Source organism: Mastigoproctus giganteus, chromosome 4, assembly GCF_048544385.1.
Source record: "Mastigoproctus giganteus isolate SK-2022 chromosome 4, ASM4854438v1, whole genome shotgun sequence".
NCBI lineage: Eukaryota > Metazoa > Arthropoda > Arachnida > Uropygi > Thelyphonidae > Mastigoproctus > Mastigoproctus giganteus.
Genome location: NC_143578.1, coordinates 211,120,214 through 211,133,806, shown reverse-complemented (window position 1 = coordinate 211,133,806; position 13,593 = coordinate 211,120,214). Strand labels below are relative to the sequence as shown.

General features: G+C 38.1%; 1 protein-coding gene across 1 annotated transcript in view; it reads right to left on the bottom strand.

Moving 5' to 3' along the window:
- The window catches only part of LOC150087374 (uncharacterized), a 75,144-nt gene that overhangs the window by 37,430 nt on the left and 24,121 nt on the right, over positions 1–13,593 (bottom strand). Inside the window, exon 6 of the mRNA XM_090372459.1 lies at positions 3,123–3,296. Within this exon, the coding sequence (XP_090228585.1) occupies positions 3,123–3,296 (174 nt within the window). The remainder of the gene's footprint in view (positions 1–3,122; positions 3,297–13,593) is intronic.

Sequence of the window (13,593 nt, the reverse complement as noted above, 5' to 3'; positions counted from 1 at the left end):
TCAAGGCAGTGTTAGGTGGGTCAGAGAACTGCTAGCTTGGGAAGATTCACGGACTAATACTGTAGATTAACAGTAGCGGCAGGTAAAGGTGATAATGATTCTTGCACTGATTCTATTGGAAAGAGCAGCAGCCTGGAAAGTGAGATGCTAGGGATTTCAAGGACTGCTGGGAGTCATCATAGAACAAGTAAATACATGGGCTGTGTTAGGGTAACTAAGAGTAAGAATAGGGGCATATATACCAATGCTAGGAGTATAGTAAATAAATTTGATGAATTTGAGGTGCTGGTCAAAACAACAAAGGCAGATATTGTTGGGATATCAGAGATGTGGTGTCAGACAGACAGATATAAGGAATGCAGAATTGGAATTTGGGGGAGTACAAAGTGTAAAGAAAGGATACACAGGATAGAGGGAGGAGGGGTCATGGTGTTAGTAAAGAAACACATAAAATCTAAGGAAGTGCATCCAGTTGACATGGGTTGACAGTGTAGGACTGAGCCAGTTCGGTGTGACATAAGCACTGGGAAAGCAAAATTGAGAGTGGGAGTGTGTTATAGGCCTAATGACTCTGATGAATACAACAAACTGTACAGAGGAAAAAGAGTGGGACAGTAAGTCAGATTGTCTAATAATGGGGGATTTAAACTTCTCAGATATTGACTAGAACTTGTGGGTTGGTCACTTGCAAACTAGCAAGACTTTTGTGGATTTATTGGATGATTCTTTTCTACAGCAGCATGTTCAAGACACAACCAGAGGGAGTAATAATCTTGATCTGATTATCAGCAGTGATTATTCATGCATTATGAATCTGCAGATAAAGGAACCACTAGGTGGCAGTGATCAGAGTGTACTGATTTTGGATTTACTCAAAGATGTAACTACCATCAGGGGTAAAGGGAAGGGTTTTTGCTTTCGTAAAGGTGACTACAGTGGTCTCAGACAGTTTTTAAATTCTATACTGTGGTACCAACTGATGACATTTCGAACAGCAAATTCTAAATGGGAAGCATTCAAGGAATTAATCTTGGAAGCTACTAGGCTTTTCATGCTAACTAAGAAATACGGTTCAAGGTTTAGGCCTAAATGGATGTCAGATGAACTAATGAGACTCATGGCAGAGAAGTAAAATGCATGGGATGTATATAAATTATCAAGAGACACAGATGCCTATGGTAGATATAAGATAGACTGTATTCAAGTCACAAATGAGGTTAGGCAAGCAAGCAAGCAAGCCCTTAGCCATGATTATGAGGGCATCCTTGGACTCAGGGGAGGTTTCCACAGACTGGAGATGTGCAAATGTATCCCCAATTCACAAAGGGGGATCTAAGGGTGACACGAGTAATTTCAGACTAGTTAGTTTAACTTCTGTTCCACGTAAAATAATGGAGTCACTGGTTAAAGAAGTACTGCAGATCATTTAGATAAGACTTCAGTTATAGTTCAGACACAGCATGGGTTTGTTAAAGGGCAGTCTTGTCTTACCAATTTGACTGGATACTATTATGTCTTCACAAAGGAACGGGATGCAAAGAATAATAATTTTGATATCATATACTGGATTTTAGGAAAGTTTTTGATACTGTTGCACATGGAAGACTACTGTACAAATTGGAGCAGTATGGTATGAAGGGCAAGTTGCTACAATGGATAACCAGATGGTTGAGTGGGAGAAGACAGAGAGTGATTATCAATGGACACTGCTCTTCATAGACTAATGTTATTAGTGGAGTCTCCCAGGGTTCGGTGTTGGGTCCACTGTTGTTTTGTATATTTATCAATGATATTGATGAAGGTATATCTGGCTTAATGCCGAAGTTTGCAGATGATACAAAGGTTGGTTGTTAATGACAATAAGGATGGTATGCTACTGCAACACAATCTGGAAAAGCTGAGTAGATGGGCTGAGAGGTGGCAACTAGAGTTTAACATTGATTGATGCAAAGTGCTGCATATGGGTAGCAGCAACCCCAGAGGAATGTATCAACTGTGCAGTACTACATTCGGGTACTGGAGAATGAAAAATATCTGGGGGTAATTGTGCAGTCAAATATCAAGTTTACTGAGTAGACAAGCTGCAAGAGTAACTCATGAGATCTTGTCAATGATATATAGGAATTTTGCTGGCAGGGATAAGGAGGCGATTATCCTCTTGTATAAGGCACACCTTGAGTACTGCATACAGGTCTGAAAGCCTCATTTTAGCAAAGATGTAGAGCTGCTGGAATGAGTACAGAAAAGGTCAACAAGATTAGTGAGGGAGAACAAAGGGTTGCTGTTACCAAGAAAGGCTTAAGTTCTGCAAATTGCAGCATTTGATATAGGTACCTGTGAGGTGATCTGATTGAGGTGTATAAGGCCTTGAATGGATCGAGCAGGCTCGATGCTGATGAGATTCTTCCTCTTGCTCGGATTACAAACCTGAGGGGGCATAGATTCAAACTGAGGAAAGACAGTTGTAGAATAGATGTGTGGATGTGCCTTTAGCCAGCAAGTGGTCGATTGCTGAAACAAACATCCATCTGTTGTTGTGGAAGTTGACAGCTTAAATAAATTCAAGGCTTAACTAGACAAACTTTTGGAGTGTATGGATGGGTGAAATGGGAAGAGTTTTTTTTTTTTTTGCTGATGCTATTTGGCTGATTTGAGGTGTATAAAGCCTTGAATGGTTTGAGAATGCTCAATGCTGATGGGACTCTTCCTCTTGCTCAGAATAATTGCCTGAGAGGACATAAATTCAAATTGAGGAAAGACAGTAGAAGGATAGATATGTGGAAGTTTGCCTTTAGCCAGCAGGTGGTTGATTGCTGGAACAAACTTCCATCTGTCATTATAGAACTTGATAGCTTAAATAGATTCAAGGCAGAACTAGACAAACATTTGGAGCGAGTGGATGGGTGAAATTAGAAAGTTTTTTTTATTTTTTTGGCTGATGCTATATAAGCTTGCTTTCTTGCATCATGTGCCTTTGCTAAAGCTATATAAGTTTGATTTCTTGCATCATATGCCTCTACTAATGCTAATGCTAAAATTCATAGAAGCTGGAATCTGTGATGCGTATGTATATAAATATATATTTATTTAATATATATATCCATTTAAGGAGAAGCACTCACTGTGATATAACTATTTCGGGAAGAATTTCATAAAAAGTCTTCTGTCGTTCCTCATTCACCAAAATATTTCCTTCAATGGGCACAATTTTTAAAGCAATCTTTTCACCATTTGGATGCAGAAAACTGTATACTTCTCCATATACACCTTCCCCAATCTTTATAGATGGAGGTAACCTTAAAAAAAAATAATAATAAAAAAAATAAAAAAAGAAAGAAAAAAGGTTATCATAATTAGAATATTTGTGGCTATTGTAAAAACTATAATTAATACTGATTTGGTAATTAAAAAAAAGGAGAAAATTCAGCTATCAGAGTGCATTTAAAAGACATTAATTAAATTTTATTAAATTAATTGAATTTTGATATTGTAAAATGATATATTTTAGAAATCATGTGCATTTTAGAAAGGCTAAGGGTTATATGAAAGTTTCTATATGTATCCTTATAGCAAACTAAAAAAAATAAAATTATGTAAGATGTTATATGTGACATGTATGGTACTTATAAAAGAAAAAAATTACAAAGATTATTTGGCTCGTTTGTTGTTTGCTCCTTTTAATGTTGTTGTTTTTATGAGATTTTGTGTTGCAAGGGCTATTTAGGCCATGCTGCACCTGTCAATGTAATTGAGGATTTAGAAAGTCATACAGTTGAATTTGTTTCAAAAAAGAAAAAAATCCAGTTTTGCATCATTACCTATGATATAACAGAGTGACAAAAGTTCTGTAGGTTTGAGAGGAAACTTTTTTTTTTGTTAGTTGTTGGCACATCAACTTCTGTGGCCATAATGCACCTCCCAAAGTTTTTGCATTTTACTCTGATCCAAGCCCGAGACGGGATTAGAACCCGTGACCTTTGAGTTGCCAGGCAGGCACTTTACCCACCTTGCTAGCCCGGTCGGCTGAGAGGAAACTAAATGTAGTTTGTCAAGCATTGGTGAAGAAGGTGCATTCGATCAGGATATATTTTACGATTAGTGGTGTGTAGCAGTGTTTACACTGCATAGGATTACTTCCTGTAAACAGAAACAGATGTAGTGATATGACCGATTCGGGTTCTGGCTAGAATTATTTCCTCTTTTCTACTTGTACGAAAGCTAGAGATCCACAATTGTGGTTCAGGTTTAAATTGAAACAGTTTGTTCTGTTTGCATTTGCAATAGAAGTTTCCATTGTTCCACACATATTCTCCATATATTGCATCTATAGTCAGCATAGGGGACTAGAAAATTTTCTGGGGCTGTGCTGGATGGATGTCTGACAGCTTGATCTGCAGATTCTGCAGATTCATTTCCTAGCATGTCACTGTGGTCTGGGATCCAATAGAAGACAACTTGTTTTGCTCAATGAGACGTAACAGCTCAGATCTTGTATATTTTAGTAAGGGGTCGTTAGGTGAGAAAGATCTTTTCAAAGCTATGAGAGCACTCTAAGTCAGTATATATTATGCTTTTTTTTAATTGACAGGTGGAAAATAGTTTCTAGGGTAAGTTTAATGGCATGTAACTCAACAGTATAATGACTGCATTCAGCAGGAAGTGAAACAGAAACAGCTGGATTAGGGAAGGCAGCAAACTGCACCCACTTTATTTCCAGGCGTTGAACCATTAGAATGGACTTTAGTAAAGTGGAAATAATTTTGTGTGTAAGCAAGATGTAGTTGTTGGATGTTAATATTTGCTACAGAACCTTTTCCTCATTGCTGAAAGCATCACAAGGTTCTTTTTAATGCTTCCCACAATATTAGAATGCATGAAAGTTGTAGCAAAGCAGTGGCAACCACATTTGAACAGAAGCAGTCTGATCAGTGCCCACACAACGAATAAAAATATAGTTGTTTGCTCTTTCTCAAATAACAGTGAACATGTAAAACAACAGATCTTTGCAATGGATAGAAAATCAGTCAACTGCAACTCTGGGCGCAATATGGTGGTTACAAAAAAGAACACTATTTGCATATCGTTGATGATCATATTCCTTCAAATATAATACTTGGCCATCCATACAATACATTCCCATCCACATGGGATATGGTGAATACTGTCTACAGATCAGTGTTCCTGGATGTTTTCACATGACCCCATAATTAATAAATGTCATGTGTGTCAAAGCAATCAAGTCACAGGGACTCATATCATTCAACACATGCACCACTGTTTTGAGGGAAACCCAACCAACACATTAAGTAGAGCACTATCCACTGCCTCTTCATTTCAAACAAAGATGCAAAGAATTATGCTTGCTAGGTAGTGGTGGGTTAAGATCATGGCTCATCATTCAAACTCTCACAATTACATGACAAGTATTTGCCCATCAAGCAATGATTGCCTTATATAGTAATGCATCACCTCATATTTCACATAAAGAATGCCAACATTTACATATATTGTAATATTTTAGAGATTGAATTTGTAAAGCTTTTACTACAGATCCATCTCTTAGCCAGAATGCACCAAAACTGGAACATTTCTTCAAAATTAACAATAATTATTAATGCATGTCATGCAATGAAAAACTGTCATCATGATATGCAATAAATCATATTTTTAAATTATTTTCTTAATTTATAAAACTACTAATGTTCTAATACTATTTTCCCCCCCTCAACATGTTGTTTGTTTATGTGACACTGATTTCTAGTACCTTTTTTATCATTAATGATACTTATGAAACTAGGCACTGAAATTAAAAGATATTAAAAGAAAAATCTTTATTAAAATTTCTCCAATATAAGGAAATACACAAAACAAACACTTAACCAAAATATGAATTGTCTTTCTTTACTTATGGATTTGATTTGGAACACTTTAAAGATGCAGCAATAGCCCTCTGTATAATGTAAATGTCTATTCACGTGCCTATGTAAATGTCTGTTCACATCAAAGACCCAATTTCTGCATTTCAAAAACCAAGTGGACTCTATAATATTTTATTCGACATGGTACCTTCCGATGTTCGAATTCTGAAAGTACCAACTCATTTATATTCCATCCATTCCGCCTTCCAAGACAAAAACAGAAAAGAGAGCAGTTGTAGTTGTAGTAAACTAAAACTGCTCACTTTTCTTACATCCTTATAAAATGCTACAACAATGGGATAGTGGACCACTTTCTGTTTCAGCTGATGATACAGATGAAACGGGAACTGGTTTGCCCTGCAAAACACCATACAATTCTAGCGGTTATATCAGATGACAATCCATTCAAAATAACAATTTTCTCCCAGTGCTAGCCATTTCTTTACTATTTCTGAATTTGGAAACATTTTCCTAAATAAGAGGTCAGTATGACCTGTAACATCATAAGAAGATTATGTTCTATCACAAATAAAGCAAAAAGACACTGTTTTTATAATATCCAAATCAGAGTTTTCACTTTTAACACAGAGTATTTCTTTAGGCATAAACTACAAAATGCAAAACTACTTCCTTTTTTTTTTCTGGCTTTAAAATATAACCATACCTTGAATCTCTAAAAATTAATACTTCATGCTTTGGCCACCCGACACTGTTGTTTGTATTTTAAATAAAAAGCAATAAACCTAACTGTTTGCAAAAACAAAAATCAGCTTCAAATGAAAAACTGAAATACACATTTTTTTTTTCCATATATTCAGGAAAGCAAAACCAACTGTGCTCAACTCATGAGATTGCTAGCTTTAGTTCTGGCTTTGCTTAAACCAGAAGTTCACACTTGCAAAGCAAGATTCAATACATTTTTCATACATATTAAATTACATTTCTAAGGCATTTTAAGATTTCTTCAAACCTTTCATTGTTGAAAAAGATATTAGAAAAGGTATCAATATGTGCAACAAACCTGTAGATTTAATTTTTTTTTTTTATGTGAGTATTATCTGTAAACATAATTATATTAATCATGTCTTTCATATTAGGTAGGTATTTATTGAAAAAACATAAACAAACTTGACTTGGGGGGGGGGAAGCTTCTCATAAACTGCCACTATTTTTCCGCTAACCACACTGTCATGAAACATGTCTGGTGTATATATATATATATATATACACCAGACATGTTTCATGTACATACATATATGTATGTATGTATGTATGTGTATATATGTATGCCATGGAGGCAAGTCATTACTGTAACCACTCTTACTGATTTAAAAGAACCCCTCCAAAAAAATACATAAATAAAATAAAAATTCCATGGGTGGCAAGGGAAGCCTGAAGTCACAATCCCATGCCTTCAACATGATCAACATGCTGAAAACAAACACACACACAAAAAATAAAATAAAATAAAACACCCTACAACAAATTACTAGTGGTCAGCAATAGCCTGTACTAGCAGCATGACAGCTTGCTAAAGATACTAGCAAGAAAGACAGGAAGCTTCAAAAGTGAGGTCTTTTAGATTGAAGGATGGAATTTCTCTTTTTAAAAAGAAAAACTGTTACTAAAAGTATCTAAGTGTTCATAATTTTCTTTATTTCCTATGAGATATTGCCCAGAACCATGATCAAAAATACTGTTATAAGTAGTAATTTTTGGGAAAACATGAGCAATAGTCAAAGAGAATAATGGGACCAATTTTCAACTTTACTACAATGACAATGTTCAGTTGATAATGCATCTTTCTTGAAAAGCTTTTGGTTGAGAGACCCATGAACAGTAAGAATGAAGGTCATGTCAAGGGCTTAATGTCTAACAATAATTATTAATGCATGTCATGCAATGAAAAACTGTCATCATGATATGCGTCAATCAATTCGGCCCTGGAAAGATTGTGCAGGGCTCAAGGGGTAGAATTTTTTTCAGCCTGGTCTGTACTTGTTAACAGGAGAGACTGCTTCTACAGGGATGGGATACACTTAAATAGAAAGGGTGCAAGAATGTTTGCTGATGCTATCGAGGCAATGTTAGGTGGGTCGGAAAACTGCTAGATTGGGGGGATACAAGGACTAATAGATTAACAGTAGCCACTGGCAGAGGTGAAAGTGATTCTTGCACTGCTTCTATTGGAATGAGCCGCAGCCTGGAAAATAAGATGCAGGATATTTCAGAGACTGCTGGGAATCATTGGGGTACAAGTAAACACATGGGTTGTGTTAGGGTAGCTAAGAAAAAGAACAGGTGCATGTATACTTGTGTGTACACCAATGCTAGGAGTTTAGTAAATAAATTTGATGAATTTGAGGTATTGCTCAAAACATCAAAGGCAGATATTGTGGGGATTTCAGAGACGTGGTGTCACACAGATATAAGAAATGCAGAACTGGAATTTGGGGAGTACAATGTCTACAGAAAGGATAGACAGGATAGGAAGGGAGGAGGGGTTATGCTATTAGTTAAAAAACACATAAAATCCAAGGAAGTGAAGCCAGTCGACATCGCTGGACAGTGCAGTGTCGAGTCAGTTTGGTGTGACATAAGCATTGGGAGATCAAAATTGAGAGTAGGAGTGTGCTATAGGCCTAATGACTCTGATGAGTATAATAAGAAACTGTTCGGAGAAATAGAGTGGGCCAGTAAATCAGAGAGTCTTATAATGGGGGATTTTAATTTCCCAGATATTGACTGGAATTTGGGGGCTGGTCACTCACACAGTAGCAAGGCTTTTGTGGATTTATTGGATGATTGTTTTCTACATCAGCATGTTCGGGAGGCAACTAGAGGGAGTAATACTCTTGATTTGATTATCAGTAGTGATTCTTCATGCATTAAGAATCTGCAGATAAATGAACCACTTGGTGGCAGTGATCACAGTGTGCTGAAGTGGGAGTTACTCAAAGAGGTAACTACCATTAGGGGTAAAGGGAAGGGGTATTGCTTTCGTAAAGGCGACTACAATGGACTGAGACAGTATTTAAATTCTATACAGTGGGATCAACTGATGATATTGCCAACAGCAAATTCAAAATGGGAAGCATTCAAAGAACTTATCGTGGAAGCTACTAGGCTTTACATACCAACTAAGAAATATTGTTCAAGGTTTAGGCCTAAATGGTTGTCAGATGAACTAATGAGGCATATGGCAGAGAAGAAAAATGCATGGGATACATACAAATTAACACGTGACACGGACGCCTATGATAGATACAAGTTGATCTGTAACCAAGTTACAAAGGAGGTTAGGCAGGCGAAGGCAGATTACGAGAGATCCTTGGCAAGGGATGCGAAGAAAAACAGCAAAGAGTTCTTTACTTATGTAAACTCTAGAAGGAAGGGGATGAATCAGATTGGTCCACTTGAGATCGATGGGTCAACTGTTGATGACCCTGCTCGGGTAGCTAACAAACTAAATGAATATTTTGCATCGACATTCACACATGAGGAGTTATTCAGCGAGGGGAATGCCAGAGGTGTATTCAACTCTAGCAGTAAGCTAGAGAATCTTGTAATAACTGAGAGCAAAGTGGAGGAGAAATTGTTGAAGATAAACACAAGAAAGGCACCTGGGGTGGATGGGATCTATCCAGTTATATTAAAGGAGGCAGCAAAGGAGGTAAGCAAACCCTTAGCCATAATTATGAGAGCTTCCTTGGACTCAGGGGAGGTACCCATTGACTGGAGATGTGCAAATGTGACCCCAATTCACAAAGGGGGATCAAAGGCTGACACAAGTAATTATAGACCTGTGAGTTTAACTTCTGTTCCCGGAAAATTAATGGAGGCACTGGTGAAAGAAGCACTGCAGGATCATCTAGACAAGACTTCAGTTATAGCTAGGACACAGCATGGTTTTGTTAAGGGGAAGTCTTGCCTGACCAATTTGATTGGATACTATGATGCAGTCACAAAAGAACTGGATGCAGGGAATAACTTTGATATTATATACTTGGATCTTAGAAAGGCTTTTGATACTGTTGCACATGGAAGACTGCTGCACAAATTGGAGCAGTGTGGCATTGGAGGCAAGTTGCTGCTATGGATAAAGGGGTGGTTGAGGGGGAGAAGACAGAGAGTGGTAATCAATGGACACTGCTCATCGTGGACTAATGTTATTAGTGGAGTCCCTCAGGGTTCAGTATTGGGGCCTTTATTGTTTTCTGTATTTATAAATGATATTGATGATGGTATATCAGGCTTAATGTCCAAGTTTGCAGACGATACGAAGGTTGGCAGGGTTGTCAAGGACACTACTGACACTATGCTGCTGCAACAGGATTTGGAAAGGTTGAGCAGATGGGCTTCGAGGTGGCAAATGAAGTTTAACATTGACAAATGTAAAGTACTACATATGGGAAACAGCAACCCCAGAGCAACGTATGAACTCTGTGGTACTACACTGACAGTGGTAGAGAATGAAAGGGACCTGGGGGTGGTGGTGCAGGCAGATATGAAGTTCTCTGAGCAGTGCAGACGAGCTGCAAGAGTAGCTCATGGTGTATTGTCAATGATATATAGGAATTTTTCTAGCAGGGATAAGGAGGTGATTATTCCCTTGTATAAGGCAATGGTCAGGCCACACCTAGAGTACTGTATACAGGCCTGGAGGCCTCATTTCAGGAAGGATGTAGAGCTGCTGGAACGAGTACAGAGAAGGGCAACTAGATTGGTGAATGGGACAAAGGGGTTCTCTTACGAAGAAAGGCTTAAGTTTTGCAAATTACAGTGTCTGGAAACTAGGCACCAGCGGGGTGATCTGATAGAGGTGTACAAAGCCTTGAATGGTTTGAGCATGCTCAATGCTGATGGGATTCTTCCTCTAGCTCAGAAAAATCACCTGAGAGGGCATAAATTCAAATTGAGGAAAGACAGATGTAGGATAGATGTGCGGAAATTTGCCTTTAGCCAGCGGGTGGTTGGTGGGTGGAACAGACTTCCATCCCTTGTCGTGGAAGTTGATAGCCTAAATAAGTTTAAGGCTCAGCTGGACAGGTATTTCGAACGAACAGAGGGGTGAAGTGGAAGTGGTTATTTTTATTTATTTATGTTACTTTTTTTTTTTTTTTTTTTTTTTTGGCTGATGCTGCATAAGCTTGCTTTCTTGCATCAAATGCCTCTACTAATGCTAATGCTAATGCTAAAGTTAACTGCAAAATTGCATTTCTGTCTTGAAACAATTTTAATTTAACTTTATACAAATAACAATGCATATCATGTCATAGAAATGCATTTCTCCAGTAGTTTACAAGTTAGCCTGGGCTACAAGAACATTTCCAGTAAACCAAGAAAATGTTAAATGACTTTTTCTTGGTTAATTACAAAAACATTTACTACAAAATCATTTTGTAGTTAACATTGACACTAAACCCTCAACTATACTAGGTTGAAACCAAAGAAAGGTAGAATTAGACACAAATGAAACTTTACATATAGTCTTTCTTGGTTCCTGATATGCATTCATTCTACCTTTTTTGCCAACTATTTATGATATGATACTTGTCTTTTCTGGTTTATTGTCAGCAGTAAGGTCAATATCAATATCTAAAATGTTGGCAAGAAAAACACAATGAAGACAATAACAAAGCCCAGCATAAATGACTATGAGGTGTAATAGTAGTAGTAGTAGTGGCATGTGATGCAAGAAAGCATGTGTATGAGCTTATGCAGCATCAGCCAAAAAAAAAAAAAAAAAAAATCACACCATTCCTTCCAAATGCCTGTCCAGTGCCTCGTTAAATTTATTCAACCTATCAGCTTCCACAACGACAGATGGAAGTTGGTTCCAGCAATTAACCGCCCGCTGGCTAAAGGCAAATTTCCGCACATCTATTCTACATCTGTCCTTTCTTAATTTGAATTTATGCCCCCTTAGGTTCGTAATCTGAACAGGTGGAAGGATCCCATCAGAATTCAGCGTGCTCAATCCATTCAAGGCCTTATACACCTCAATCAGATCACCGCGCAGGTGCCTAGTCTCCAACCACTGCAATTTGCAGAACTTAAGCCTCTCTTGGTAAGAGGATCCCTTCATTCCCCTCACCAATCTTGTTGCCCTTCTCTGTACACGCTCAAGTAAATCTACATCCTTCCTAAAATGAGGCCTCCAGACCTGTACGCAGTACTCAAGGCGTGGCCTGACCATTGCCATATACAGAGGGATAATCACCTCCTTTTCCCTGCTAACAAAATTCCTATATATCATTGACAAAACCCCATGACCTGCCCTGGCAGCCTGTCTGCATTGCTCAGAAAACTTCATATCTGCCTGCACAATTACTCCCAGGTCTTTTTCATTTTCTACCACCTTAAGTGTAGTATCACACAGTTGGTACATTTCTCTGGGGTTACTTCTACCCATATGCAGTACTTTGCATTTGTCGAGGTTAAACTTCAGTTGCCACTTCTTAGCCCATCTGCCCAAATTATCTAGATCCTGTTGCAGTAGCACACTGCCATTACTGTCATTAACAACCCTGCCAACCTTTGTATCATCTGCAAACTTCAACATTAAGCCTGATATACCTTCATCAATATCATTGATAAATATACAAAACAACAGTGGACCCAACACCGAACCCTGTGGGACTCCACCAATAACATTAGTCCACGAAGAGCAGCACCCATTGATTACCACCCTCTGTCTTCTCCAACTTAACCATCCTTTTATCCATTCTAGCAACTTACCCTTAATACCATTCTGCTCCAATTTATACAATAGTCTTTCATGCGCAACAGTTGTGCAAATGTATCCCCAATTCACAAAGGGGGATCGAAGGGTGACACGAGTAATTACAGACCAGTTAGTTTAACTTCTGTTCCAGGTAAAATAATGGAGTCGCTGGTTAAAGATGCATTGCAGGATCATCTAGACAAGACTGCAGCAATAATTCAGACACAGCATGGGTTTGTTAAGGGAAAGTCTTGTCTGACAAATTTGATAGGATATTATGATGTGGTTACAAAGGAACTGGATGCAAAAAATAATTTTCATATCATATATTTGGATTTCAGGAAAGCTTTTGACACTGTTGCGCATGGAAGACTATTGTACAAATTGGAGCAGAATGGTATTAAGGGTAAGTTGCTACAATGGATAAAAGGATGGTTAAGTGCGAGAAGACAGAGGGTGGTAATCAATGGGTGCTGCTCTTCTTGGACTAATGTTATTAGTGGAGTCCCACAGGGTTCGGTGTTAGGTCCACTGTTGTTTTGTATATTTATCAATGACATTGATGAAGGTATATCAGGCTTGGTGTCGAAGTTTGCAGATGATACAAAGGTTGGCAGGGTTGTTAATGACAGTAATGGCAGTGGGCTACTGCAACAGGATCTAGATAATTTGGGCAGATGGGCTTAGAAGTGGCAACTGAAGTTTAACCTCGACAAATGCAAAGTACTGCATATGGGTAGAAGTAACCCCAGAGAAACGTACCAACTGTGTGGTACTACACTTAAGGTGGTAGAAAATGAAAAAGACCTGGGAGTAATTGTGCAGGCAGATATGAAGTTTTCTGAGCAAGGCAGACAGGCTGCCAGGGCAGGTCATGGGGTTTTGTCAATGATATATAGGAATTTTGCTAGCAGGGAAAAGGAGGTGATTATCCCTCTGTATAAGGCA